The sequence below is a fragment of the Dendropsophus ebraccatus genome, chromosome 7 (assembly GCF_027789765.1).
Source record: "Dendropsophus ebraccatus isolate aDenEbr1 chromosome 7, aDenEbr1.pat, whole genome shotgun sequence".
Classification (NCBI taxonomy): Eukaryota; Metazoa; Chordata; class Amphibia; order Anura; family Hylidae; genus Dendropsophus; species Dendropsophus ebraccatus.
The window spans coordinates 95,994,589-96,020,973 of NC_091460.1; the positions used below are offsets into that span (position 1 = coordinate 95,994,589).

The window sequence follows — 26,385 nt, forward strand, 5'->3', positions numbered from 1 at the left end:
CCCCCCTCTCTGTGTATTTTCAGTGTTATGCAGGGTCCCCCTCTCTGTGTAGTATAAGTATGAATCGGGGTCCCTCTCTGTGTATTATCAGTGTGATGCGGGGCCCCTCTATGCCCATTATCAGTGTGATGCGGGATCCCCCCTCTCTGCCTATTACACAGGTCAACAAAAAAAAAAATTTACTGGTGTCCAAAATATTTTAATGATTTTGGGGTATTTTTGGGGTGCTGATTCTGAATATGCTATCAGTTTTGCCAGATTGGCTCAAGTTTTTTTTCATGTCTTGTTCATTTTTGAAGATTACTTTCTAAAACCAGTTAAAATAAACTAAAATCAACATTTACTTTGTAAAATTTATTGTATTCATGACAATAGCAATAAAATTAATGCGCGTGTAGCAAATTACGTCTTTTTTTTTTTTTACACATTTCACGAAAATTCTCAAAAACCTGAGCCAATCTGGCAAAACTGATGACATATTCAGAATCAGCACCCCAAAGTTACCCTAAATTCGTTGAAATATCTTTGGCCCCAAAAATGCTGTTGACCTGTGTTATCAGTGTGAGATCAGTGGCCCAAAGTCAATTTTATTTTTAAATCATAATTTTGTGTTTTGCTTTGATGCCCATTTTTATGCCAGCCGTGGGGTCCTTTAGCCATGTTTATCACCAATCCCCTTAGGGCACATCACTTACAGGCAGGTTATGAATATTATACATTTTCTGTAAGAATAATACCTGAAACAGGAAAAAAAAATTCTCTGAATAGGAAACTGCTAAATAAGAAGCCTGGTTAATCTAGATGGCTATATAACAGCAACATGGCAGACATTATATATGGTAACGTGGACAGAGGCTATTTGTATAGCAATACTGTGCACTGTGCCACTGAAGGGGTATTGGGTCTCTCCCAGTGGTGAAATTAGGGGGGGCAGTGGCTCCAGGGCCCACTCAGGCAGGGGCCCACTGAAGTCCCAGACAGTTATTGCTGTCTGTAGTAGCTATTGCTTTTGCAGACAGCCTTAACACGTTTGCAGGGGCCCCCAGATGGCATCAGGTGTGGGCCCCCTGCTTCTTGGGGCCCCTCTCAGTCACCTGATGCTGCTTCTGGCCGGGGATGGTTGTGCTCTCACTTCTCTTCCTATGATGCACAGCGCTGCAGACAGGGGAGGAGGGGGTCCCATGTAATGAGAGCAGCCGAGCGATCCTGCAACTGCATGGCTGCCAGGTGTATGGCTGACTGTAAAGAGGAGCAGCAGCAGCTGACTGACTGACTGACAGTGAGTGATCATCATCATCATCAGTGTGTCTGTCAGGCTGCTGTGTGCTGTAAGTTGTAGTGGGCAGACTGAGTGAGGGAAGTACAGAGTGCCCCCCTCCTGATGCTGGAGACTGGACATCTCTGTACAGGCAGCAGCTTCAGACAAGTTTAGGGACCATTGAAGTGAATGCAGCTATACACATGATCCGTGCCGCGCCCCACACCATGTAAAAATAAGACATGTCCTAGTGTGGACCACGGCACGGATCACCCCCCACCCCTGCCGACTGCATGGCATCTGAATAGGGTAACTTTGTAACCTACAAGTGACTGGGTCCCAATAGCTGCAAGAAAGCCATCTCAGGTCATAACACGACCCTGTTCGGTTACCAAAGCCCAACCAGATCCACTATAGCTAAAGGTGTCTAAACACCTTACGCTAAAGTCAGCTAAACACGCCAGCAGCTTCAGCCTATTGTATAAAGTATATGGCAGCCTCCAACTGTCCAACAACAAATAAAGTAAGTAGAGATAAGGGCTGGGTGTGCTGGATTTTGCCACCCCACTATGTTATATAGATAGATAGACACATAGATAGACAGACAGACAGACAGATAGATAGATAGATAGATAGATAGATAGATAGATAGATAGATAGATAGATAGATAGATAGATAGCAGAATATAGCCTTTGTTATTCAGAAAACATTGTCGTCTGCCAAGGTTTCCCATGGGTAACATAATCGGTTGGGGGCCCACTCAGACTCACTCAACAACCATCCCCCCCGCCACCCTAGCTACGCCCCTGGTCTCACCACAAAATGTGGGCATTGTTGTAGAAACTGTGTGTGTGTGGTGGTGGTGGTGGGGATAAAGATGGCATTAAGGGGGCAATGTAGAGAGTACAGAGTGTGTAGGAATAGATAGCAGAGCTGTATGTGTGTGCAGTAGAGAGATGTGTGTGAGCATTAATAAAAGATATGTGTGTGCATGTGTAACAGGCAGTGCTGTGTGTGTGTGCGCATGTGTAACAGGAAGTGCTGTGCTGTGCATGTGTAACAGGCAGTGCTGTGTGTGTGTGTGTGCGTGCAGTGGTGTAGCGACCGCGATCAGGACGCTTTAAAGGGGGGGCCAGCGAGGTCCCCCCTTGCCACCACACTGCCCCCTCCCTGTTGTGACCGCAAGCAGTGTTTTGCTTGTGGTCACAAGAGGCTGGTCCCCCGTCTGACGCGCGGCTCCCGATTCCCTGGCTCGGTCTGGCCCCCAGCAGCACACTCGTCAGTAAGCTATGTGAGCGCACTGGTGTGTGTGCTGCCGGGAACGGGACCGAGTCGGGGAGCCAGGAGCCACGTATCAGACGGGGAGGGGACCAAGCCTGCACAAGAGAGACACGGCGGGGAGCGAGTTGTAGGTGAGTGTTTTTTTTTTCTTTTTCTTATCTGCTTTGCACGGGGGGGGGAGCATCTATAAGGGGGATACATGGGGGGCATCTATAAGGGGGATAACATGGGGAGGCCATCTATAAGGGGGATACATGGGGGGCATCTATAAGGGGGATAACATGGGGGCCATCTATAAGGGGGATACATGGGGGCCATCTACAAGGGGGATACATGGGGGGCATCTATAAGGGGGATAACATGGGGGCCATCTATAAGGGGGATACATGGGGGGCCATCTACAAGGGGGATACAATGGGGGGGCATCTATAAGGGGGATAACAGGAGAGGCATCTATAAGGGGGATACATGGGGGGCATCTATAAGGGGGATAACAGGAGGGAGATACATGGGGGCCATCTATAAGGGGGGTAACAGGAGGGACAACACAGAGGGGGCAATCTATAAGGGGGAAATATTGGAGGCCATCTATAAGGGGGATAACACAAGGGGGGGCATCTGTAAGGGGGATAACATTGGGGGGCTATCTATAAGGGGGAATACACAAGGGGGGTATACAATAGGGCGTGCACAGAGGGATGCATGTACTATAGTGGTCTACACAGAGGGGGGCATATACTATAAGGGGAGGTCACATAGAGTCAGCCTACCCAAAATTAGGGCACAAAGGGGCCAATCCAGATGTGCAGTTTTTTAGAGAGATGAGGATGGTCTGTCTGGCAGATTCTGTGGATTTGTGGCTCGAAGAAGTTCTCATAATGGCCCAGGGCGGAAGAAAAAGATGAAAAGGGAAGAACTCTGATCAGAGAAGACATCCCCTGTGAGTCACCTGATAATGTATATGGTGTACGGAACCTGTGTTGGGCTGGGTCAGCCTCGATATGACTGGATGAGGTGATCTGTGTACAGTGGATGTTATTTAGTAGCAGCGGTGGTGGTGTTATTCAGTAGAGGGTGGTGTTAGTCAGTAGCAGCAGCGGTGGTGTTAGTCAGTATGTGGTGGTGTTAGTCAGTATGCAGTGGTGTTAGTCAGTATGCAGTGGTGTTAGTCAGTATGTGGCGGTGTTAGTCAGTATGTGGCGGTAATATTTGTTGCTTGTAATCTGGTACTGTGTTTTATTGGATTTAGTATACTGGATTTGGCCAATAACAATATGGTGGTGATGGTTATGGTGTAGCGGTAATATTTCCCCCTTGTGTACTGGTATTATTGGCAATATTGGTCTCAGTATACAGGATTTTGTTAGTAACAGTATGGCGGTAATATGTATGGTGATAATATTTCCTATATACTGGTATTATTGGTAATATCAGTCTTCAGATATACCAATAGCATCTCTTGGTCGAGGAAGGGGGGGCCCAAGTTGACCTCTTGCACCAGGGCCCAAGAGACATTAGCTACGCCCCTGTGTGCGTGTGTACATTAAAGGGCTGTTTACCATCTCATACGGACATGAGCTCCTCTCCATACACATCCCCTCCGACAGCTTGCAGAGCCTGGCTCCTCCCATATCACATGGGCCTGACATCACCGCAGGTATCCTCTCCTTTGAGTTTCTCACTGTAGGGGATACATTCTAGCATCTTCAGTACTGAAATGGCTAGAATGTATCCTCTCCTTTGAGTTTCTCACTGCAGGGGATACATTCTAGCATTTTCACTATTTAAATGCCTAAATTGTATCCTCTCCTCTGAGGCTCTCACTATAGGGTATACATTCTAGCATCTTCAGTACTGAAGTGTCTAGAATGTATCCTCTCCTCTGAGTGTACCTTCTCCTCTGAGTTTCTCACTGTAGGGGATACATTCTAGCATTTTTAGTATTAAAATGGCTAGAATATATACCCTCTCAGAGTAGAGGATACACTCAGAGGAGAGGATACATTCTAGGCATTTCAGTACTGAAAATGCTAGAATGTATTCCCTGCAGTGAGAAACTCAGAAGAGAGAATACACTCAGAGGAGAGGATACACTCAGAGGAGAGGATACATTCTAGCCATTTCAGTACTGAACATGCTAGAATGTATCCCCTGCACTGAGAAACTCAGATGAGCGCATACACTCAGATGAGAGGATACACTCAGAGGAGAGGATACATTCTAGCCATTTAAGTACTGAACATTCTAGAATCTATCCTCTGCAGTGCGAAACTCCGAGGAGAGGATACATTCTAGCCATTTAAGTACTGAACATGCTAGAATGTATCCCCTGCAGTGAAAAACTCAGAAGAGAGGATACACTCAGAGGAGAGGATACATTTCTCAACCAGTTTGAAGACCATAATCAGCTGATATAATGGATTATTACACCAAATCATTATCAGATGGAACAGCCAGGAATCATCAGAGCTGAGCTGCACAGGGAACAGGAATGGTGTGTGGGGGGGGGGGGGGGGTCTGTATACAGGGGAAAGGACGGGTGCGTGTGGTCTGTATACAGGAGGAGAGGACTGGTGTGTGTGGGGTCTGTATACAGGGGGAGAGGACTAGTGTGTGTGGGGTCTGTATACAGGTGAGAGGACTGGTGTGTGTGTGGGGTCTGTATACAGGGGGACAGGTCTGGTGTGTGTGGGGTCTGTATACAGGGGGAGAGGACTGGTGTGTGTGTGTGGGGTCTGTATACAGGTGAGAGGACTGGTGTGTGTGGGGTCTGTATACAGGGTTAGAGGACTGGTGTGTGTGTGGGGTCTGTATACAGGGGGACAGGTCTGGTGTGTGTGGGGGTCTGTATACAGGGGGAGAGGACTGGTGTGTGTGTGTGGGGTCTGTATACAGGGGGAGAGGACTGGTGTGTGTGTGGGGGGGTCTGTATACAGGGGGAGAGGACTGGTGTGTGTGGGGTCTATATACAGGGGAAGATGACTGGTGTGTGTGGGGTCTGTATACAGGGAACAGGACGTGTGTGTTTTGGGTCTGTATACAGAGGAGAGGACTGGTGTGTGTGGGGTGTGTATACAGGGGAAGAGGACTGGTGTGTGCGGACTGTACACAGGGGGAGGACTGGTGTGTTTTGATTTGTATACAGGGGAGAGGACTGGTGTGTGGGGTCTGTACACAGGGGGAGAGGACTGGTGTGTTTTGATTTGTATACAGGGGAGAGGACTGGTGTGTGGGGTCTGTACACAGGGGGAGAGGACTGGTGTGTGTGGGGTCTGTATACAGGGGAGAGGACTGGTGTGTGGGGGGTCTGTATACAGGGGAGAGGACTGGTGTGTGTGGTCTGTATACAGAGGAGAGGACTGGGGTGTGTGTGTGGGGGTCTGTATACAGGGGAGAGGACTGGTGTGTGTGGGGTCTGTATACAGGGGGAGAGGACTGGTGTGTGTGGGGGATCTGTATACAGGGGAGAGGACTAGTGTGTGCGGGGTCTGAAGATGAGAAGCAGGAGCCCCGGGGCTAGAGCTGTAAACTGCGGGGGCAGGGGCTGAGCTGTGTGTGAGGTTGGTGAGTATATGTTTGTATTATTTTCTGTCAGGGTCAGGGATGGGTCTGCCTAGAGGAGAGGGAATAGGGGATACTACAGTGGGACCTATAATGAGGGGGAGATTACTACAGTGGGACCTATGATGGGGGGATACTACAGTGGGACCTATGATGGGGGAGGGGGGATACTACAGTGGGAGTGGGGACCTACTATAGGGAGATGAGGACTTGTTTGGCGATTTCTATTTTGAATTTGGTGATGGAATACCTTACTGGGGGTATTGATGCTGTTGTCTCCGCTGCTGAGTGGAGTTGATCGAACCTCGGGAAATCCGAGGTTCGATCGAACCTCGAACTCGAACCTCCTAGTGGTACTTAGGGACCAAATTTTAAATGGGAAAAATGGAAGTACTTTAAAAAATGCTGATTGAGCCCAAAGCTGCCTGATAATCATTCCTCATAAAAACATTCCAGATACACAGTAAATGTGACATTATGTTACCCATAGGAAACCTTGGCAGACGACAATGTTTTCTGAATAACAAAGGCTATATTCTGCTATCTATCTATCTATCTGTCTGTCTGTCTGTCTGTCTGTCCATCTATAGGCCCTATTTCACGGAACGATTATCGTTCGTATTCAGCCGATATCGGCCGCTACGGACGATAATCGTCCCGTGGAATAGAGTGCAACGATCAGCCAACATCGTTCATATCGGCTGATCGTTGCAGTCGCTTGTTTTTCAACATGTTGAAAAACAAGCGACTGATATAGCAGCGATCTGCTGCCGTCGCTCCATTGAATAGGAGTGTCGGCAGCAGACGCTGCTATATCCTATGGGCTGCCCGGACGATCTAGCGATCCCCCGGGCAGCCCCCCCCCCGCCGCGCCCCCCCCCCCCCCCCCCCCCACACACACTCACCCGCTCGCTGCAGCCAAGCTGAATAGCGGCGGCAGCGAGCGGGGAACGAGGAGCAAACGAGCGCTCGTTTGCTCCTCTATCGACCCGTGTAATAGGCCCATAAGTGTCTATCTATCTATATAACATAGTGGGGTGGCAAAATCCAGCACACCCAGCCCTTATCTCTACTTACTTTATCTGTTGTTTATCTGTTGTTGGACAGTTGGGAGGCTGCCATATACTTTATACAATAGGCTGAAGCTGCTGGCGTGTTTAGCTGACTTTAGCGTAAGGTGTTTAGACACCTTTAGCTATAGTGGATCTGGTTGGGCTTTGGTTGGGCATAACCGAACAGGGTCGTGTTATGACCGGAGATGGCTTTCTTGCAGCTATTGGGACCCAGTCACTTGTAGGTTACAAAGTTACCCTATTCAGATGCCATGCAGTCGGCAGGGGTGGGGGGTGATCCGTGCCGTGGTCCGCACTAGGACATGTCTTATTTTTACATGGTGTGGGGCGCGGCAAGGATCATGTGTATAGCTGCATTCACTTCAATGGTCCCTAAACTTGTCTGTGGTCACGGATCCGGTCAATTTTATGGGACATGTGAAGGCAGCCTAGAGGGAGGTAAAAGACTGCAGGCACTCTGGGTGGGTGGGGTGGGGGGGGGGGAGATAACACACTGGAGGTGCCACTGTTGGGGCACAGATGGGACACATTTACTGTATGTTGCTGTTTAGGGGGTAGATGAATAAAAGGAACAGGCATGCTGGAATTGAGCTCTGCACAGGGGAGGGGGGCAAAGTCATTGGCAGAAAACAAACTTAAAATCATTCCTGAAGCTGCTGCCTGTACAGAGATGTCCAGTCTCCAGCATCAGGAGGGGGGTGCTCTGTACTTCTCTCACTCAGTCTGCCCTCTCCAACTTACAGCACACAGCAGCCTGACAGACACACTGATGATGATGATGATGATGATGATGATCACTCACTGTCAGTCAGTCAGTCAGCTGCTGCTGCTCCTCTTTACAGTCAGCCATACACCTGGCAGCCATGCAGTTGCAGGATCGCTCGGCTCCTCTCATTACATGGCTCCCCCTCCTCCCCTGTCTGCAGCGCTGTGCATCATAGGAAGAGAAGTGAGGGCACAACCATCCCCGGCCAGAAGCATGGTTGACTGAGAGGGGCCCCAAGAAGCAGGGGAGGTTTACTAGCAGGAGCCCTGCTGCGGTCAGGCAGGGGTTAACTGAAGTTGAACAATAAAAGAACAAACTATTTAACTCACCTGTGATCCATTCCCGGCAGCCACTCGTCCCCCGTCACGTTCTTGGCGCAGGGAGTGTGAAGCTCTCCCAGCCGCCCAGCGCCTCATCGGAGAAGCTTGGAGACGCTCGACTGCCAGGAGAGCTTTTCGGGAGAATGGCAGAGGCGCCGAAAGTCCCCGCTGTCTCTATTATTTTCCCGAAGCTCTCCTGACAGCCGAGCATCTCCAAGCTTCTCCGATGAGGCGCTGGGCGGCCGGGAGAGCTTTGGAAACCTCTGGCGCAGACAGTGTGCAACACACAGTGTGCGCCATTCCCACGCTGAGTCCTGTACTGGTAAGAGGAAGGAATCCCCCCCCCCCCCCCCACGATCGCATCATGGGGGGGGGATCCAGCCACTAGACCACAAGGTGATCGCTATTAAGGACTTTTAAATGCAGCTGTCATCTTTGACAGCTACATTTAATGGTCCTAATTAGCGGGTGTGGCCAAACACAACACCCGCTAATTAGGACCATTAAATGTAGCTGTCAAAGATGGCAGCTGCATTTAAAAGTCCTAATAGCCGCAGTCCCTGACTGCAGATTGCATGATGTATCCGATACGTCATGGGTCATTAAGGGTTTAGGAGAGACTTTGGTGTTGTGAGCAACTTGGGTTCAGTCCCTTTAAGAGCGACTTTGGTGCCGTCTCTTTAAAAACGACTTTGGTGCCGGCCCTTTAAGAGCTAATTCAGTACTGGCCCTATAACACTGACTTTGAAACCGACTCCTTAACAGTGATATCCACAGCAGCCTTACAATGGTAAAGCACATTGCTCGGTTACCATGACAATCTTACTTATGTCAGTGATACAAAATCGTTAAGGACCTTCTATCTTCTACATCTAGTGGACATGTGATGCCTGGATGTTGTCAGGCATTGACTGACAAGACCTGAGAGTTTCTATTGGCTGCCACATTTCAGCTCTTTGCATATGTGCTGTGATTGGCTGTTAGTGCTGTACAGTGTGGCCATTATTTCCTATGGGAAATTTTGGGTCTTAAGGGTAGTTTCACATGTACAGGATCGGCAGCGGATTTCACGCTGCGAGTTTGCAGCGAAATCCACTGCGGATCTTCGTAGTGTGAAAGGAATGGGTCCCATACCCCAAAAGGAATTTTCATTCCGCTGCCAATATTTGACTCGGCCCCTTTAACCCCCCGCATCCCGCAGACCCCAGGCCCAGAGCATACATTACCTGCTCGACGCCATGGCTGTGTGTGAGGCTTCCGGCTCCCCTTGTTTCCCATCAGCCAATCAGTGCACGCCCAGAACAGGTAATGTATGCTGCGGGCGGCAGGATGCGGGGGATTAAAGGGGCCGGGTCACATACTGGCAGCAGAATGAAAATTCCGATGGGGGTATGTGACCCATTCACTTCACACTACCATGATCCGCAGCGGATTTTGATGCAAACTCGCAGCGTGAAATTCACTGCGGATCCTGTATGTGTGAAGCTACCCTTAAAGTAAATTTCTTAAAAATGACAAATCTGAAACAAAAAAAAACTTAGCACACCTCTCACAGCTGAAGGCTTTGAGACACAGTTTGAATGGAGTCTGTGCGCAAAGCATTTTGGGGGGAAAAAAGGAAAAAAGAAGCAGAAGAAGAAGACATTTTCATACCTTAAATCGTCTGTCATATTTGTTAATGGAGTCCGCAAAGTCTACCCTTTCCCGCTTAGCCATGAACTGTCGGAGCTCTGGCTTATCTTCCATACCCAGATAGTCACCAACAAAGTTGCGATTAATGCTGTTTCTCCGTCGTTCTTTGAATTCATACAAAATGTTGGAGGCTAGAGTAATGAAAAACAGAAAAGGATTATATTTGTTACCTGCTTTATATATTGATATTATAATTATAAATTATAGTGATATTATAAATATCTATACTTTACTACTAAAAATGAAAAGGAATTACACTGTTTAAAAGTCATTCATATCTTGATTATGTTCAGAACTGCAGACAAGTGAAGATAGCTAAGGTAGCTTAAGGTAGATAAAACAGATTAATACATTCAAAAGTGGGTTCATCACTCAAAATATAAAAATCCATGAACTTGCATACCTGTTCTGGTTGTGTCTCAAAAAGGTAAGGGAGGTGCACACGGATCCTAGGAGCTTGCTAGGTAGAGCTAACAATTCAAATTCCAAGAAAATTTGTCTAAGGCACTCAATCTCATAAAATCATGTTCCTTTATTAGTCGTTACCAAGTTAGAAAATAGCGTGTACAGCAACACGTTTCAACGTCACCGTCTTTGTCAAAGCATATGCCCATTGCTGTACATGCTATTTTCTAATTGGACTTCTTGTACTTGTGAACAACTAATAAAGGAACATGAGATTTATGAGATTGAGTGCCTTGGACAAGTTTGGAATTAAAACAAATGATTCCTGTCTTTTAAATTATGGCAATTTGCAAAGTTATAAAATCATGTATTCCTAAGAACATAAGCCGTATAGGTCCTGCTGAGCTGCAGCATGCACACCTTCTCCTCCCCATCCTGTTTTGCATGATTGATGTACAGGGTTTAGCGATAGGTTCACATTGTGTCAGAGGCTCCATTCAGAATCCTCCACGCAGGATCTCAGGTCTCATTACACAATTGCAAAATGGTGAACATAAGCAGATAACCCAATTGACCGTACTAAAGTCAATGGAGTTTATCAAGCTCTGTTTGTGTCCAATGGTTTCAGTGGTCCATGTTTCTCAAACGGCAAATGCCATGGAGCCTGACACAGCATGAATCTAGCCTTAGCATGGTCTGTATAACATGAATTTGGAATTAATTTAATAATTTTGAAAGTGGCCATCAGCTAAGTCATACAGTATGTATCATATTTTTTATCTGCTCTATCTACCCATGTCTGTAGTGCTGAGCAAGTTATAAAGCTAAAATGAAGAAGCAGGGAAAACGCTTTGTGAAGGAGAGCAAAATAACCAGGATAGAGCAAGCTCTAAAAGAGCCTATGGCTCGGCTTGATAATCATGCTACAAGAGCTGTATATATATTGTTAGCAATGTACGTGCAGCCCTTGTTTTAAATGTGTAAAATAATAAAGTTTATACATACTATACCTGTCAACGATCCCCATTGTTCTTCCTGCTTCTGCCCACAGCTTCTGCTGGAACTTCCGAGCCGGTCTCTGAAGTGACAAGCCACTCAGCCAATCACTGGCCAAGACGAGACAGCACTGCAGCCAGCCTGTCACTTCATAGACCGGCTCAGAAGTTCCAATGATGGCTGCAGGGACCAGGCAGATGCGGGAAGAACACATGGAGCATGAACAGGTTCAGTATGTATAAACTTTATTATTTTTTTTACACAGTCGGCGGCCAATGATTTTTCAGCAGGTTCAACAACAAAGATACTCATTGATTGTTTCATCGGCTGATTATTGTCTTTATTACACAGAGTGATAATCTGCCAAAACTGTCTCATTGGGCAGATTCTGTGTAATAGGGCTTAAAGAGGACCTGTCACCCCCCCCCCCCCCCACCCCCGTGCCGGGGTGACAGGCTTCCGACCCCCAACTAGATCCCTTATACTGACCTCATCCCGCAGAGTCCCGCTCCCGGGATGGAGATATCCTGGTCAGAAGCAAGATAAGTCCGGCATCCATAGAGAATGAATGGAGCCGGACTCATCGCTGCAGAGCGCGCACGGCTCCATTCATTCTCTATGGACGCTGGACCTATCTCCACAGCGCGCGTTTCGGCTTTTGACCAGGATATCTCCGTCCCGGGAGCGGGACTCGGCGGGATGAGGTCAGTATAAGGGGATCTAGCTGGGGGTCGGGAGCCTGTCTCCTTTAAGCGAAGCAAGGTTTTAAATTGTTTAGCTTATCAAAATATTGCCTATACTATATACTGTAGCAAGTAAATGCATTGGTCTTTTGTTACTGTTAACCACCTTCTTCCCGCATCTGCTCATATTTCCTTTTGGCAATGTATTTCCTCCAAGCTTTCTGGATAGCTCTGGCATAGGAATCAAACTTTCTCTCTCTCATTTCCTCCAATAGGAACAACTACAGAGACAATAAGAGTTAATAGATTAATAGAAGGATATGAAAACACTATGTAAAACCAGCTCCCCCCTGGATATTTTTCCCTTACTGAAACTGGTGGGCAGCAACCCTATGATTAATATTCTTGCTCATCAACAGCATGACTGGCTAGGCCATACTGTCATAATTTAATGCCTTCTTACAACTATAAACAGGGCTGACATCAGCACCCAGCAAACCGGACCAAGTGCTGGGGTCCCCTACTCCTGGGTGCCCCCCCCCTACTCCTGGGTGCCCCCCCCCCCCCCCTGCAGTGCTCTGGCTTGTACTTTAACTGTAAGCACTGGGAGTGGCTGCCAACTGGGGGATTACTTACATGGTGAATTCTATTTATGGGGGGATCCAACAACCAGCAGGACTACCTACAGGGGGGTACCTACATGGTAAGGCAGATGGTAAGATTTTTTTTTTTTTTGGACAGGGGGATACCTACATGGGGAAGTGACTGCTTAATTTAGGGTCTTACCTACATGGGGATTTTCTCTTCTGGAAGGGTAACTACCAGGGGGACTACCTACTGGATGATGTCTACATAGGAATGCTACCTACAGAAGAATTACTTACTTTTGCATATAAATTATGGGGCAGCTGGGGCACTTAGTACAGGAATGCCGCAGTGTGTGTGTGTGTGTGTGTGTGTGTGTGTGTGTGTGTGTGTGTGTGTGTGTGGGTGGGTTGGGGGTACCGACATGGGGCATACTCTTTACTGGGGGGCTAACTACCAGGGGGGATAGTATCTACTGGCGGCACTACCTGCACAGGCCTAACTACTATATGGATGCATAGAGGGACCCAACTACTATATAGATGCACTAAGGGGGTCTAACTATTATAGGGGGATACAGAGGGGACCTAACTAAGCTAGGAGGGCACAGAGGGGACCTGACTACTATATGGGGCACAAGGTGACCTAAGTTCTATATTGGTCACAGAGGGGACCCAACTATTGCATGCATTTTATACTAAAAGTGCTGGAGCAAGTAACCTAATATGTTTCTCTGGCAGATTCTGCAGAGAAGAGTCGTGGTTGAGGCTGGATGAAAAAGAAAGGTTGACATCTTCAATCAGAGTAGATGTCCCCTGTAAGTCAATGGATATAACTGCACTGTCGTCACTTGTAAAGTCTGCAGAGATGATGTTGTAGAGCTGATATCTCCTAGTGTTGAGCGAACTTGCTGAATGATTGGTTTGGCCCAAAAATTTGACTCTTATTACCTGGAAAAGTTGGATGCAGCCCTTCCAATATTGCCAGTCACCAGAAGTCAAATTCCAAGTGTTGGGTTTTGGCCAAACCTGAATTTTTGGCTTAATACTAATATTTGTCTTAGTATAGTATAGTATAGGATTTTATTCTGGACAAATTCAGGAACGTGATTAATTAATAGTTCGGGCGATTACGCACGCGGCGATAGCAAACATGTTTGTTTATTTATTTATTTATTTACTTTTATTTATAACCTGGGAAAAGGGGTGTGATTCAGACTTTTATTAGGGGAGGGGGATTTTTACTAATAACAATACTTTCTTTTTTTACTTTTACACTTATACTAGAAGCCCCCCTAGGGGACTTCTAGTATAAGTGCTTTGATCTCTCATTGAGATCTCTGCAGCATAGATATGCTGCAGAGATCCATGAGATAGGCACTTGTTTACTTCCGGCTGCTGCAGCCGGAAGTAAACGAGTGCCGAGTCGGGGACGGCGCCATCTTGGAGCAGTTCCCGGCCGGCTTCAGAAACTGAGATCCCTCCTCCGGGATAACAATATACGCCCTATGTCGTTAAGGGGTTAAGCGATCGCAAAACGAATTTCTGTACGATATATTGTACCGTCTAAACGCTGACCGTTATGGAAAAAAATCGTTACTCCGACATCGTTAATCGTACGATTGGGCCAATTATCGTTCCGTGTAAACGCAGCATTAGTAAGTGTACTCACTGCACTTACTGACAGCAGCTCCCTGTGAACTCACTACACTTACTGACAGCAGCCTGTATACACAGCACTTACTGACAGCAGCTCCCTGTGTACTCACTGCACTTATTGACAGCAGCTTCCTATGTATTCACTGCACTTACTGACAGCAGCTCCCTGTGTACTCACTGCACTTACTGACAGCAGCTCCTTGTGTACTCACTGCACTCACTGACAGCAGCTCCCTATGTATTCAGTGCACTAACTACCAGCAGCTCACTGTGTACTCACTGCACTTACTGACAGCAGCTCCCTATGTATTCAGTGCACTTACTGACAGCAGCTCCTTGTGCACTCACTGCACTTACTGACAGCAGCTCCCTGTGTACTCACTGCACTTACTGACAGCAGCTCCATGTGTACTCACTGCACTTACTGACAGCAGCTTCCTATGTATTCAGTGCACTTACTGACAGCAGCTCCTTGTGCACTCACTGCACTTACTGACAGCAGCTCCCTGTGTACTCACTGCACTTACTGACAGCAGCTCCATGTGTACTCACTGCACTTACTGACAGCAGCTCCCTGTGTACTCACTGCACTTACTGACAGCAGCTCCATATGTATTCAGTGCACTTACTGACAGAAGCTCCTTGTGTACTCACTGCACTTACTGACAGCTGCTCCCTGTGTACTCACTACACTTACTGACAGCAGCTCCATGTGTACTCACTGCACTTACTGACAGCAGCTCCTTGTGTACTCACTGCACTTACTGACAGCAGCTCCCTATGTATTCAGTGCACTTACTGACAGCAGCTCCTTGTGCACTCACTGCACTTACTGACAGCTGCTCCCTGTGTACTCACTGCACTTACTGACAGCAGCTCCCTGTACAATCTCCCTGTGTACTCACTGCACTTACTGACAGCAGCTCCATGTATACACTGCACTTACTGACAGCAGCTCCGTGTGTACTCATTGCACTTACTGACAGCAGCTCCCTGTGTACTAACTGCACTTACTGACAGCAGCTCCCTGTGTACTCACTGCACTAACTGACAGCAGCTCACTGTGTACTCACTGCACTTACTGACAGCAGCTCCCTATGTATTCACTGCACTTACTGACAGCAGCTCCCTGTGTACTCACTGCACTTACTGACAGCAGCTCCCTATGTATTCAGTGCACTTACTGACAGCAGCTCCTTGTGTACTCACTGCACTTACTGACAGCTGCTCCCTGTATACTCACTGAACTTACTGACAGCAGCTCCCTGTGTACTCACTGCACTTACTGACTGCAGCTCCTTGTGTACTCACTGCACTTACTGACAGCTGCTCCCTGTGTACTCACTGCAGTTACTGACAGCAGCTCCATGTATACACTGCACTTACTGACAGCAGCTCCGTGTGTACTCATTGCACTTACTGACAGCAGCTCCCTGTGTACTAGCTGCACTTACTGACAGCAGCTCCATGTGTACTCATTGCTCTTACTGATAGTGTTTTCCTGTACTTACTGCACTTACTGACAGAAGTTGCCTGTGTACTCACTGCACTTACTGACAGCAGCTCCATGTGTACTCATTGCACTCACTGACAGCAGCTCTATGTGTTCTATTTGCACTCACTGACAGCAGCTCCCTGTGTACTCACTGCACTTACTGACAGCAGTTCCCTGTACTCACTGCACTTCCTGACAGCAGCTCCCTGTGTACTCACTGCACTTACTGACAGAAGCACCCTGTGTACTCACTGCACTTACTGACAGCAGCTCCCTGTGTACTCACTGCACTTACTGACAGCAGCTCCCTGTGTACTCACTGCACTTACTGACAGCAGCTCCCTGTGTACTCACGGCACTTACTGACAGCAGCTCCCTGTGTACTCACGGCACTTACTGACAGCAGCTCCCTGTGTACTCACGGCACTTACTGACAGCAGTTCCCTGTGTACTCACTGCACTCACTGACAGCAGCTCCCTGTGTACTCACTGCACTTAAAGCAGTTCCCTGTACTCACTGCACTTACTGACAGCAGCTCCCTGTGTACTCACTGCACTTACTGACAGAAGCACCCTGTGTACTCACTGCACTTACTGACAGCAGCTCCCTGTGTACTCACTGCACTTACTGACAGCAGCTCCCTGTGTACTCACTGCACTTACTGACAGCAGCTCCCTGTGTACTCACGGCACTTACTGACAGCAGCTCCCTGTGTACTAACGGCACTTACTGACAGTAGCTCCCTGTACTCACGGCACTTATTGACTGCAGCTCCCTGTGTACTCACTGCACTTACTGACAGCAGCTCCCTGTGTACTCACTGCACTTACTGACAGCAGCTCCCTGTGTACTCACTGCACTTACTGACAGCAGCTCCCTGTGTACTCACTGGACTTACTGACAGCAGCTCCCTGTGTACTCACGGCACTTACTGACAGTAGCTCCCTGTACTTACGGCACTTATTGACTGCAGCTCCCAGTGTACTTCATAGAGCTAAAATCAGACTACACTCCTGCAGGCTGTGCTGTCCTGCTTTTTGGTGATTCTGTCCATCTGATGGCCGGCATGGAAAAACCTGTGCTTGTGCCCCTATCCCTGGGTAAGCCAGCCTTTATATTGCTATGGAGGACATGGGGTAGGGCTTGGTCACATTTTATGCATACCTCCCAAATGTCCCTCTTTTGGAGGAACAGTCCCCACTTTTGAGCCAAGTCCCTTTGTCCCTCTTTGCCCCTTACATGTCCCTCTTTTTGGCCTAGGAATTAGATTTGCAAGATATGTTGCTTTATTTCACACATGCCGTTCATATGGCCCCATATGAACAAGTATGTTTTAATCAGAAAACCCCGTTAAGACGAACCACAAGCCACAATGATACCTGTTAATGGCTAACAAAAAAAACCTGAAATTGTATAAAATGACAAGCTTTTGAGACAATGTAGGTCTCTTTATCATTCATGATATAAAAGAAAGTATTGAAAGAAACACATATATACAATTCAGCAGAGGCTAGGTGTAATAAGTCAACGTGAAAAACATCAGAATAAACTATTATTTAAATTGCTTATCCAACCTTTTAAAATGTATAGTCTAACCTCAGTGTTGCCTTGATAATAGATCAGCAGCAGTCTGACTACCACCACCCTGCCAATAAAATACCGGCTGTTATTTGAATCTCAGCAGTGAAAAAAAGATGTTTTGGGAACATAGTCGTGGACTGTGTCTACACCTGCCATTATTGGTGCATTTTTGCAGTGATTTCTCCTGCTATTTTTAATGTGAATTATGCATTCGTGGTAAAATACTGCCATGTTTGATGCGATTTTCATAGATTTTACCATGATTGTGCAATTGGCGGCAAAATTGCAGGAATATTGCTGCAAAAATGCATCAAAAACACATAAAATAATGCCATGTGTAAACACATCCTCAAGCCATTTCCAGTCTCATTATATTGAAAACCCCTTTTATGTCTAGAGAAAAACTGGAACATGTTTAGACTAGGCATGATATTGTCTAATGAAAAATAAAATATAGATATGAAAATACTGGGTGTGAGTAGTTAACCCTTTGAGGACCAGGCCCAAAATGACCAGTGGACCGCGCAAATTTTGATCTTGGTGTTTTCGTTTTTCCCTCCTCCCCTTCTAAGAGCTCCAACACTCTCAGATTTCTATCTACAGGCCATGTAAGTGCTTGTTTTTTACAGGAATAGTTGTACTTTGTAATGGCGTCTTTCATTTTACCATCACATGTATGACGGAATCCCAAATATATTATTTATGAAGATATAAATAGGTGAAATCGTAAAAAAGAATGCAATATGGTAACGTTTGGGGGGTTCCTGTGTCTACGTAATGCACTATATGGTAAAAGCAACATTATACAATTATTCTATAGGTCAGCCCGAACACAACCATATGCAGGTTTACACAGATTCTCTAATGTTATATATTTTTTTTTAATGAAATCCTTTTTTTTGGCAATTAATTATAAATAAAATGGGCCTATTGTGACGCTTATAGCGGTTTTATTTTTTCACCTACGGGGCTGTATGGGGTGTCATTTTTTCCGCCATGATCTCTAGTTTTTATTAATACCATATTTGTGAAGATCGGACGTTTTGATCACTTTTTATAAAAATTTTTTTTATAAATAATGTAACATAAAATCGGTAATCCGCGCACTTTTTCGCCTCTTTTCGTCTACGCCGTTTACCGTTCGCAATGACGCTTGTTATATTTTAATAGATTGGACAATTACGCACGCTACGGTATATTATATGTTTATCTATTTATTTATTTTTATATGTTTTATTTATATAATGGGAAAGGGGGGTGATTTCAACTTTTATTGGGGGAGGGGTTTGGGGGTAGTGTGTTAGTGTTTTTAACTTTTTTTTTTTTTTACACATTTGAAGTCCCTTTGGGGGACTTGTACATACATTAGTTTGATTTTTACACTGATCATTGCTATGCCATAGGCATAGCATTGATCAGCGTTATCGGCGATCTGCTCATTGAGCCTGCCTGTGCGGGGGTCTTGATCGGTAAGTGACAGGGGACTCCACCTGTCACTTACACTTAAACGCCACGGTCGCGCCGTGACATATTTTATTAAAAGATTGTTGGTGACATTTTTCAAATTTTCCATTTTCCATCTATATTATAAATAATCCTGAAATCTGGGACCAAAACTAAGCTGAGTCTTGTGATCTGTACAGCATTACAGCGACATGTGACACAGTAGATAGAGGAGACAATAGCAGCTTCCTGTGGAATAACCTCTTCACAGGTCACAAAGCGCACTCAAGGGGACTGAGTCTGTCTATTGTTTTTTATGTCCACGAGTCATGCTGTAAAGCATGTCACTAAATGCTGTTAAAGACAGCCCAAAACAATATACAAAAAAAATTACACTCAGAATATAGAAACAGATTAGAATAAAAGAACACATTTTAGTTGCTGACTCTAATCAGTAAAAGAAAATGTTGGTGACACATTCCCTTTTTATTATGGAATGTATAGGCAGTCACCTCTTTATGCTGTACCATCAAAACAGAATAATATATTAAGCATAAGTGTTTATCATTTAACAGAATGCATACTGATTCTGGATTCTTCACAAACACTTTGGTCTTTCCCATCTGGTACTGATCAGCATCCATATTCACGGATCTCAGGAGATGCTGTACGCCTTGACGCTCATCTCCTCTCCACCTCGGCCATGTTTCTTGTGTCAGGATGGCATACCTAATAGCAAAATAGAGGAAACATTAAGGATCTCAAGAACATGGTTTTATATCTGAGCACTTCTGTGTTACTAGTTTGCTCTACCTTTGAAGAAATTTGTTAAAAACTCTTCGATAAGCAAAGCCAGCGCGACGTACACGGATGTTTTCTTTAAGACCCAAATATTCTACTTGATGTTTGACTCTAGAACATACATAGAATTAGTATAACAGTGAAATGCTGTTCATGCATGATACCTATTTAACAATTTTCCAACCTGTTCTCTTCCCAGTCTTTAGGCCTTTTAGTCTCATTTGGTTTGATACATCGGATATAATGTGGTGTGCATTTCATCAGAGTGTTGACAAGGTCATTGGCTTGTTTCTGGAAAAAAGACATACTTTAATCACTAGCATACTAGCCAATGGCAAGTTCAACAGAACACACCCACACGCATGACATTTCTGCCAGCTTGTGTCTTATACAAAGGAGCCAAGTTATAATACTATACACAAAGTGAGGATAGGTATGGCACTGTTTTTGAAAGAAAGCAGCCACATTTTATGATCCTGGAAACCCTTTAAATCTGTTGTTTACTTCTCCCTAGCTCGGTATGCTTCCGGGATGAGAAAAGGCGAGTATAAGTCATGATCATCAGTGACATCACCGGTCATTATGTGTGTCCGTGGATTTGCTTGCATGTGATAATTGGTACTTACACTGACCCCCTCTTATCTCCGAAAGTATACTTCCAGGATGTGGGGAAAGTAGAAATGAGCACTAGGGAGATGAAGATGTGAGACATTTCCTGATCCCTGGACAACCCCTTTAAAGTGTCCATACACTCTCAACAGTTGTTGGTCAAATGCTTGTTTGGTTGAGTTATTTCATTGGCTAATAGCTCATTTGGAGTGAAGAGAGAAAGCTGCTGCCATGCACCTCCAGTCAGCGCCATATTTGCCACTAGGCACCTCTGGTCCTGTGCCTAGGGCAGCACCTTGTGGGGAGCGGCGCCAGTGCCTGACAGTAAGATTTTATTTTATTTTATTGAGAGGGACTGTTAACTTGGTTGAGAAAGCCACTTCAGGGTGCTACTTTCTTTAACCACTACTTGTTACTTGTCACCAACACTCAGAGACCATGCTGACAGAGTGAAAGCTCCTCAACAGCTCCACCAATGAGGCAAGGGACCTAATCCACGCACCAAAAGATGGTGAAGGGCCTGGGAAGAGGGCAAAGTACAGGACCACCTCTACCGCCGCTCACCTGGCTTAGGCCCAGCAGGAGGCATACATTGTATACTTCCTGCCCAGTTTGTCAGGAAGGGGTTTAGAGATAACCAAGGGATTGGTCAGTGACATCATTTGTAAAGGGAAAGTTAGGACATCCCCATACAAATAAAATAGTCCATTCCACCAAAACTGGCGAGGATGGCCATGGCCAACCTTTCTCTAATACTTGCACAGTGTCTGTTCCTTTTTCTTCAAATAGACAGCATAAAAAAATGAGAGATATTAGAGGAGAGATGTTAGAGGTGTTTGACAGACCTAGCTGGAGATTGCTGATTGCTGATTTCCCTTGCTCCCGTGGATTGGAACTTTTTGAGACTTCACCTGCGATTAACTGTACATTATATTTTTTTGAACTTTTAAAGGATTTGCAATGCTTCCTTATGATTGTTGATGTCAGAGAAGGTGTTTTAGGTTTTTATAGTAAAGTGTAGTACTATGCTGCCAAAACTCCTAGTGTAAATACACAGGGTTTTCTGAGATAGCAAGAATATTGCGATCAGTGATGCTGGAATGGCAGTAGATATATCAAGTGCACATACAGAAGGGGCTTTTGCTGTTCTATGTCATTTACTCAGTTTTTTATGATGCTGGAAATACCAGACTCAGACTGGGCCACCGGGGAGCTGGGAAAAGCCCCGGTGGGCCCTGAGCCCAGTCAGGGCACACAGGGCTGGAGACTACAGAAATGTGGTCTGCACTTAGCAATCCCAGCCGGGGCCCTCTGCTCCTGGGGTGGTTTGGCCGCCAGGTGCCGCACCTTCCAGTTAAATGTAGCAGTGTTCTTATTGACAGCGGAAGGAGCCATAGGCTTCCCACCCTGTCAATCACACTTGTGTCCGCAAGGAGTGTTTTGCTTACAAACACAAGAGGCAGTGTCAGACTGGCCCCGACCCCGACAGATGCGCTGCTCCCTGGGGGGTCTCCTGGGGAGTCCCAGGCATCGCACGCAGACCCGTGTGTGCCGCGGCAGCTGGGACTTCTGGTACAGGGAGCACATGTGGAATGCCAACTGTACTGAAAGTCTTAGCCATCGGCACACACTGAGCTCAGTGGTGCGTGTGCTGCTTGGGAATCCCTGGGACACCCCCAGGGAGCTGCGCATTTGTTGGGAAAGGGAGGAGAAGAGAACAGCAACGGGAGAGTGTGTTGTTAGGTGAGTTGTGTTTTTTCTTTTTATCAGAAAGGGACAACATGAAGAGGCTACCTATATGGGGAATGGACAACACAGGGGGCATTTATAAGGGGGACAATACAGGGGAGGCCATCTATAAGGGGGACAACACGGGGGGGCATCTATAAGGGGGACAATACAGGGGGAAAACACGGGGCATCTATAAGGGGGACAACGCAGGGGGGCATCTATAAGGGGGACAACACAGGGGGGCATCTATAAGGGGGACAACACAGGGGGGCATCTATAAGGGAGACAACACAGGGGGCCATATATAAAGGGGGCAACATGGGGCCATCTATAAGGGGCACTGGACAGGGGCAGAGAGGGTCATCTATAAGGGGGACAACACGGGGCCATCTATAACAGGAACAACATATATAAGGGGCACTGGACAGGGGGCATCTATAAGGGGGACAGAGGGGGCCATCTATAAGGGGGACAACACGGGGGCCATCTATAGGGCACACTACACAGAGAGAGACACCTATAAGAGGCAATACACAGAGGTGCCATCTGTAAAGGAGACAAAACATAGGCGGACAACAATAGGGCATGCGCAGAAGGGTGGCATCTACTATAATGGACTACACAGAGGGGTCTATAAGGGGGGCTACAGAAAGGGGTGGCATCTATAAGGGGACTACACAGAGGGGGGCCATATACTATAGAGCAGGGATAGGGAACCTGGGCTCTCCAGCTGTTGCAAAACCACAGCTTTAGCTGTCCACACATGATGGGAGTTGTAGTTTTTTATCAGCTGGAAAGCCAAGGTTCCCTACCCCTGTTATAGGGGATGCATGGAGGGTGAAATCCATTATAGGAGGGGGGGGGGGGGGCTACACAGAAAGGAGCTCTCTAGGAGATGCACATGGGGCCATCTATATGGAAGACTATTTGTGGGCATATTTGCTCTGTATATACTAGTGTTATTGGTAGTTGTATGACTTTTGTATCTAAGTATACAGTGTTATGTTCACACTACGTTAGAGTCACGGAACAGCCGATCTCTGAAAAAAATCATCCTTGCTAGTACTGCAGTACTGGCCGGATGATCTTTAGGGTCGCAGAGTTCTGATGCACCTGCATCAGAACTCCCCACTGCACACTATGGAGCGAACGGCTGGACGCGCTCGCTCCATAGTGTGCACTGACAGGATTTTCTGCGGCCGCTATTCAATGAATAGCGGCCGCAGAAAACTGACGCGTCAGTTTTCTGCTGCGCTGGAATTCCATAGAGGCCAGGTAACGTATATATTTTCATATTAATCACAGCCGTTGTTGCAATCGGCCTTACTTTTACGAAAATATACTTTGTGTGAACATGGCCTTAACATGCAAGGAAAACTGTATTATAACCTGATTACACAGGCCAATTATCAGTAACAAGCGCTCCTAGGAAGCCTATTCAGCCGATGATCGGCCCATGTACCAGCGATCAGCTACCTGATACCTGATAGTTGGCTTATTTGATCTTTTGTGTGGCTGTAAAAATCATTGCTGTCGGCCGCACATCTCTCTGTGGAGCCCTACACTGCCCCATATCGCATGTAAATAGACCTTTATTTATGTTAACATCAAGTCAAGTATGGTGGCTGAAAGGTCGGCCCCAAGAATGATTTGGTGGGCCCGAGGCACTCCAGTTCGACACTGGGTAACCACCTATAACTTATACAAAGCCTAGCTCTATAGATGCTGCTAGTGCTTTAGTCACAAGGTTTTGACTAATATTACCTTGATTTTTGAGCTTGCCGTAGTTGGTCTACTTTTCTTATCTGAATCCAATTTCTCTGGGAAAAGGCTCTGTATGAACTGGCTAGAGAGAAAAAGAAAGTATTTTTTCAAGTACAGTGGTACCTTGATTTAAGAGTAACTTGGTTTAAGAACGTTTTGGTTTAAGAGCTCACAGTTTTTCAAAATTGTGACTTGGTTTAAGAGCATTGCTTTGGTTTAAGAGCTCCCTGTACTGGGTGGGAGCATGAGTGGAGGGGAATGGTCTGCATAGCGGGGTCTACAGCACTGTACTCTGACCCAGGAAGTCTCCCTTACCTTCCAAATCATAGCAAATCCACTTCAGGCTGGGGCTTGCATCAGGGGACAGGACTATGGGGGTAATCTTTCCATAGGTGTAACCCCTCTCTCCCCGGACAGAGAGTGCTACATGTATGTGCCCACATCTGCCCTGCTCATTCCTTCATACTCCCTGCAGTCTCTGTCAGGTGCCTTTGTCAGGTGCCTTTGTGTTTCCCATCCTCTCCATTACTGTACAGTAACTTATAATATCACATATTCTGCTGTTTCTGAATGTTTGTTTCATTAGTTTTACATGTTATTCAGAATAATAAATATTTATTTTTGAGATGTGGAACCAATTGTCTGCATTTCTTTGATTTCTTATGGGAAAATTTGCTTTGGTTTTAGAGTGGATTTGGATTACAAGCACGGACCCAGAACGAATTATGCTCATCATGCACCACTGTATATATTAATAATAATAAAATAATAATAATAATAATAATAATACATATATAAAGTATTATAATTCAAAAACTGATGTCTTTGACCCTGAGCAAATCTTACAAGCTCTGATTACACACAAAGTTCCCAAAAAGAAACAACTGAAGAAAACAGATTGCTTGATTTAGAATTTTAATACGGTACTTTATATATTTTTTTTAAATCACGCTGCAGAATCTGCGGAATCTGCACTATACAAATAAATACTATTATTATTGACAGATTTTTTTGCCTCTTTGAGTCAATTTAAACTAGACACACTACTGGTCTAGATTTTTGGGTGGTTGTCTCAAAGAGGTTTCACTGTGTATAACTGTAGGTCTTTACACTATATGCTTTATTCATACTGCTACATATATACCTAACAACAAAATGCTCATTTGCATATTATATGAGGAACCAACTTCTTATTAATCTCTTAGATTACATATTTACATTTTAATTTGCTTGGAAATTTAGTACTATTCCCCAAAGTGACCTTGACAAAGGAGTTATTCTCTACTTACTACTCACTGCTCTGCATCAGTTCGATGAGGTCTATGAAAAGAACATCTCGATTCCTCTCGCAGAATCCCTCAATATCATATGAAACCTAAAGAAAACATTTGGAATGTTAGGCTTGCATACAAGGAGATTCTTAGATGGCACTGATTTGCTGCATTATTGCCTGTAGTCTGTAAGAGTGCGTTCACACTGAGGAAAAGAGGTGGAAAATCCAAGCGGAATCCCCACGGCGGACTCCGTTCGGAATTCCGCCTGCCTCAATGTCTCAATGTTAGGTATAGGACATCTCCGCTCTCTGCAGCTTTCCTCTGAAAGTATTAGCATGTCAATTCTTTTAGCGGAGAGCGGAGGTGTCCTTTACTTAACAGTGAGACACTGAGGCAGCCAGAGTTTCGAGCGAAGTTTGCAACAGGGATTCTGCTTGGAATTTCCATCTTTTTTTCCTCACAGTGAACGCACCCTAAGGCTATGTTCCCAGAACGAATGTTTTGCATAAACCACAGCCGTCGTCGGCCTAAGATTGCACAGAATATGATCATCTGTATATAAATTAAATATTTCCAATCCTTTTCCCTTTACTTAGGTTAAAAGGAATCTGATAGTTTTATATCATGCACAGATCTCAAGCGTCAATGAGGCTATGCTGAGCCACAGAATGAATCTCACCTCCCTTCATATCTTGACTTACTGACTGAGGTACATGACTCATACATCAGACTTACATCAATATATACATCAATCAGCAAGACAGGCTGCATGCTGCAGCTCAGCACAGCCAGACAGCTCTGAGCATGATAGAGATGACTGATTCCCTTTAACTTGTGTTGGATAATAATTACCTTCCCAGCATAGTGATGGATAACAAAGCCAGAATTCCAGTTGTTGAAGTGCTCGTGAGTACCCACAGCTGCCTGGAGTTTCTGCAATAAGGTTTGATCTGCACCCCCACTTGTAGCATGCATAGTAGCACACACATCATCCAGCACACTCATTATACCTGGGGGATTCTGGGTGGATAGACGAGACACTACTGTTATATACTTAAAGTGTCACTGTAGTTTCAAAAAACTTTTGACATGTCAGAGAGACACACAAAAACACAAAAAATGCGACATCTCGTTGCTAATGGCAAAACATAAATTCAATACAGATATGAAAATCACTAAAAGCAGATCCCCCCCCCCCCTCAACTGCTAAAGAAAATCATCATAAAAATAAAGAGGCTTTTGGCATACCATTTCCAAAAGTGTGTACCACTCCACCATAGTAAGGTGTACTTATAAACGGGATGAGACCTAACTGTGGCCTCTCCTGGGCTAATAATAAGCCTATGTTCTGGGCATAAAGGGTCCAACTAATGCTGGCCAAAATATCCCCTAGGGTCGGATGGGTGG

General features: G+C 45.8%; 1 protein-coding gene across 2 annotated transcripts in view; it reads right to left on the bottom strand.

Annotated features, from left to right (window-relative positions):
• Window positions 1-26,385, bottom strand: part of MYO1F (myosin IF) — a 228,107-nt gene that overhangs the window by 30,624 nt on the left and 171,098 nt on the right. The window contains exons 14-21 of one of the 2 annotated variants that reach the window (XM_069976646.1): window positions 25,831-25,998; window positions 24,994-25,079; window positions 23,705-23,786; window positions 19,785-19,891; window positions 19,613-19,711; window positions 19,384-19,528; window positions 12,203-12,317; window positions 9,914-10,083 (exon numbers count right to left, since the gene is read on the bottom strand). In XM_069976646.1, the coding sequence (XP_069832747.1) occupies window positions 9,914-10,083; window positions 12,203-12,317; window positions 19,384-19,528; window positions 19,613-19,711; window positions 19,785-19,891; window positions 23,705-23,786; window positions 24,994-25,079; window positions 25,831-25,998 (972 nt within the window). The remainder of the gene's footprint in view (window positions 1-9,913; window positions 10,084-12,202; window positions 12,318-19,383; window positions 19,529-19,612; window positions 19,712-19,784; window positions 19,892-23,704; window positions 23,787-24,993; window positions 25,080-25,830; window positions 25,999-26,385) is intronic. The other variant, XM_069976647.1, reaches the window with a different exon arrangement.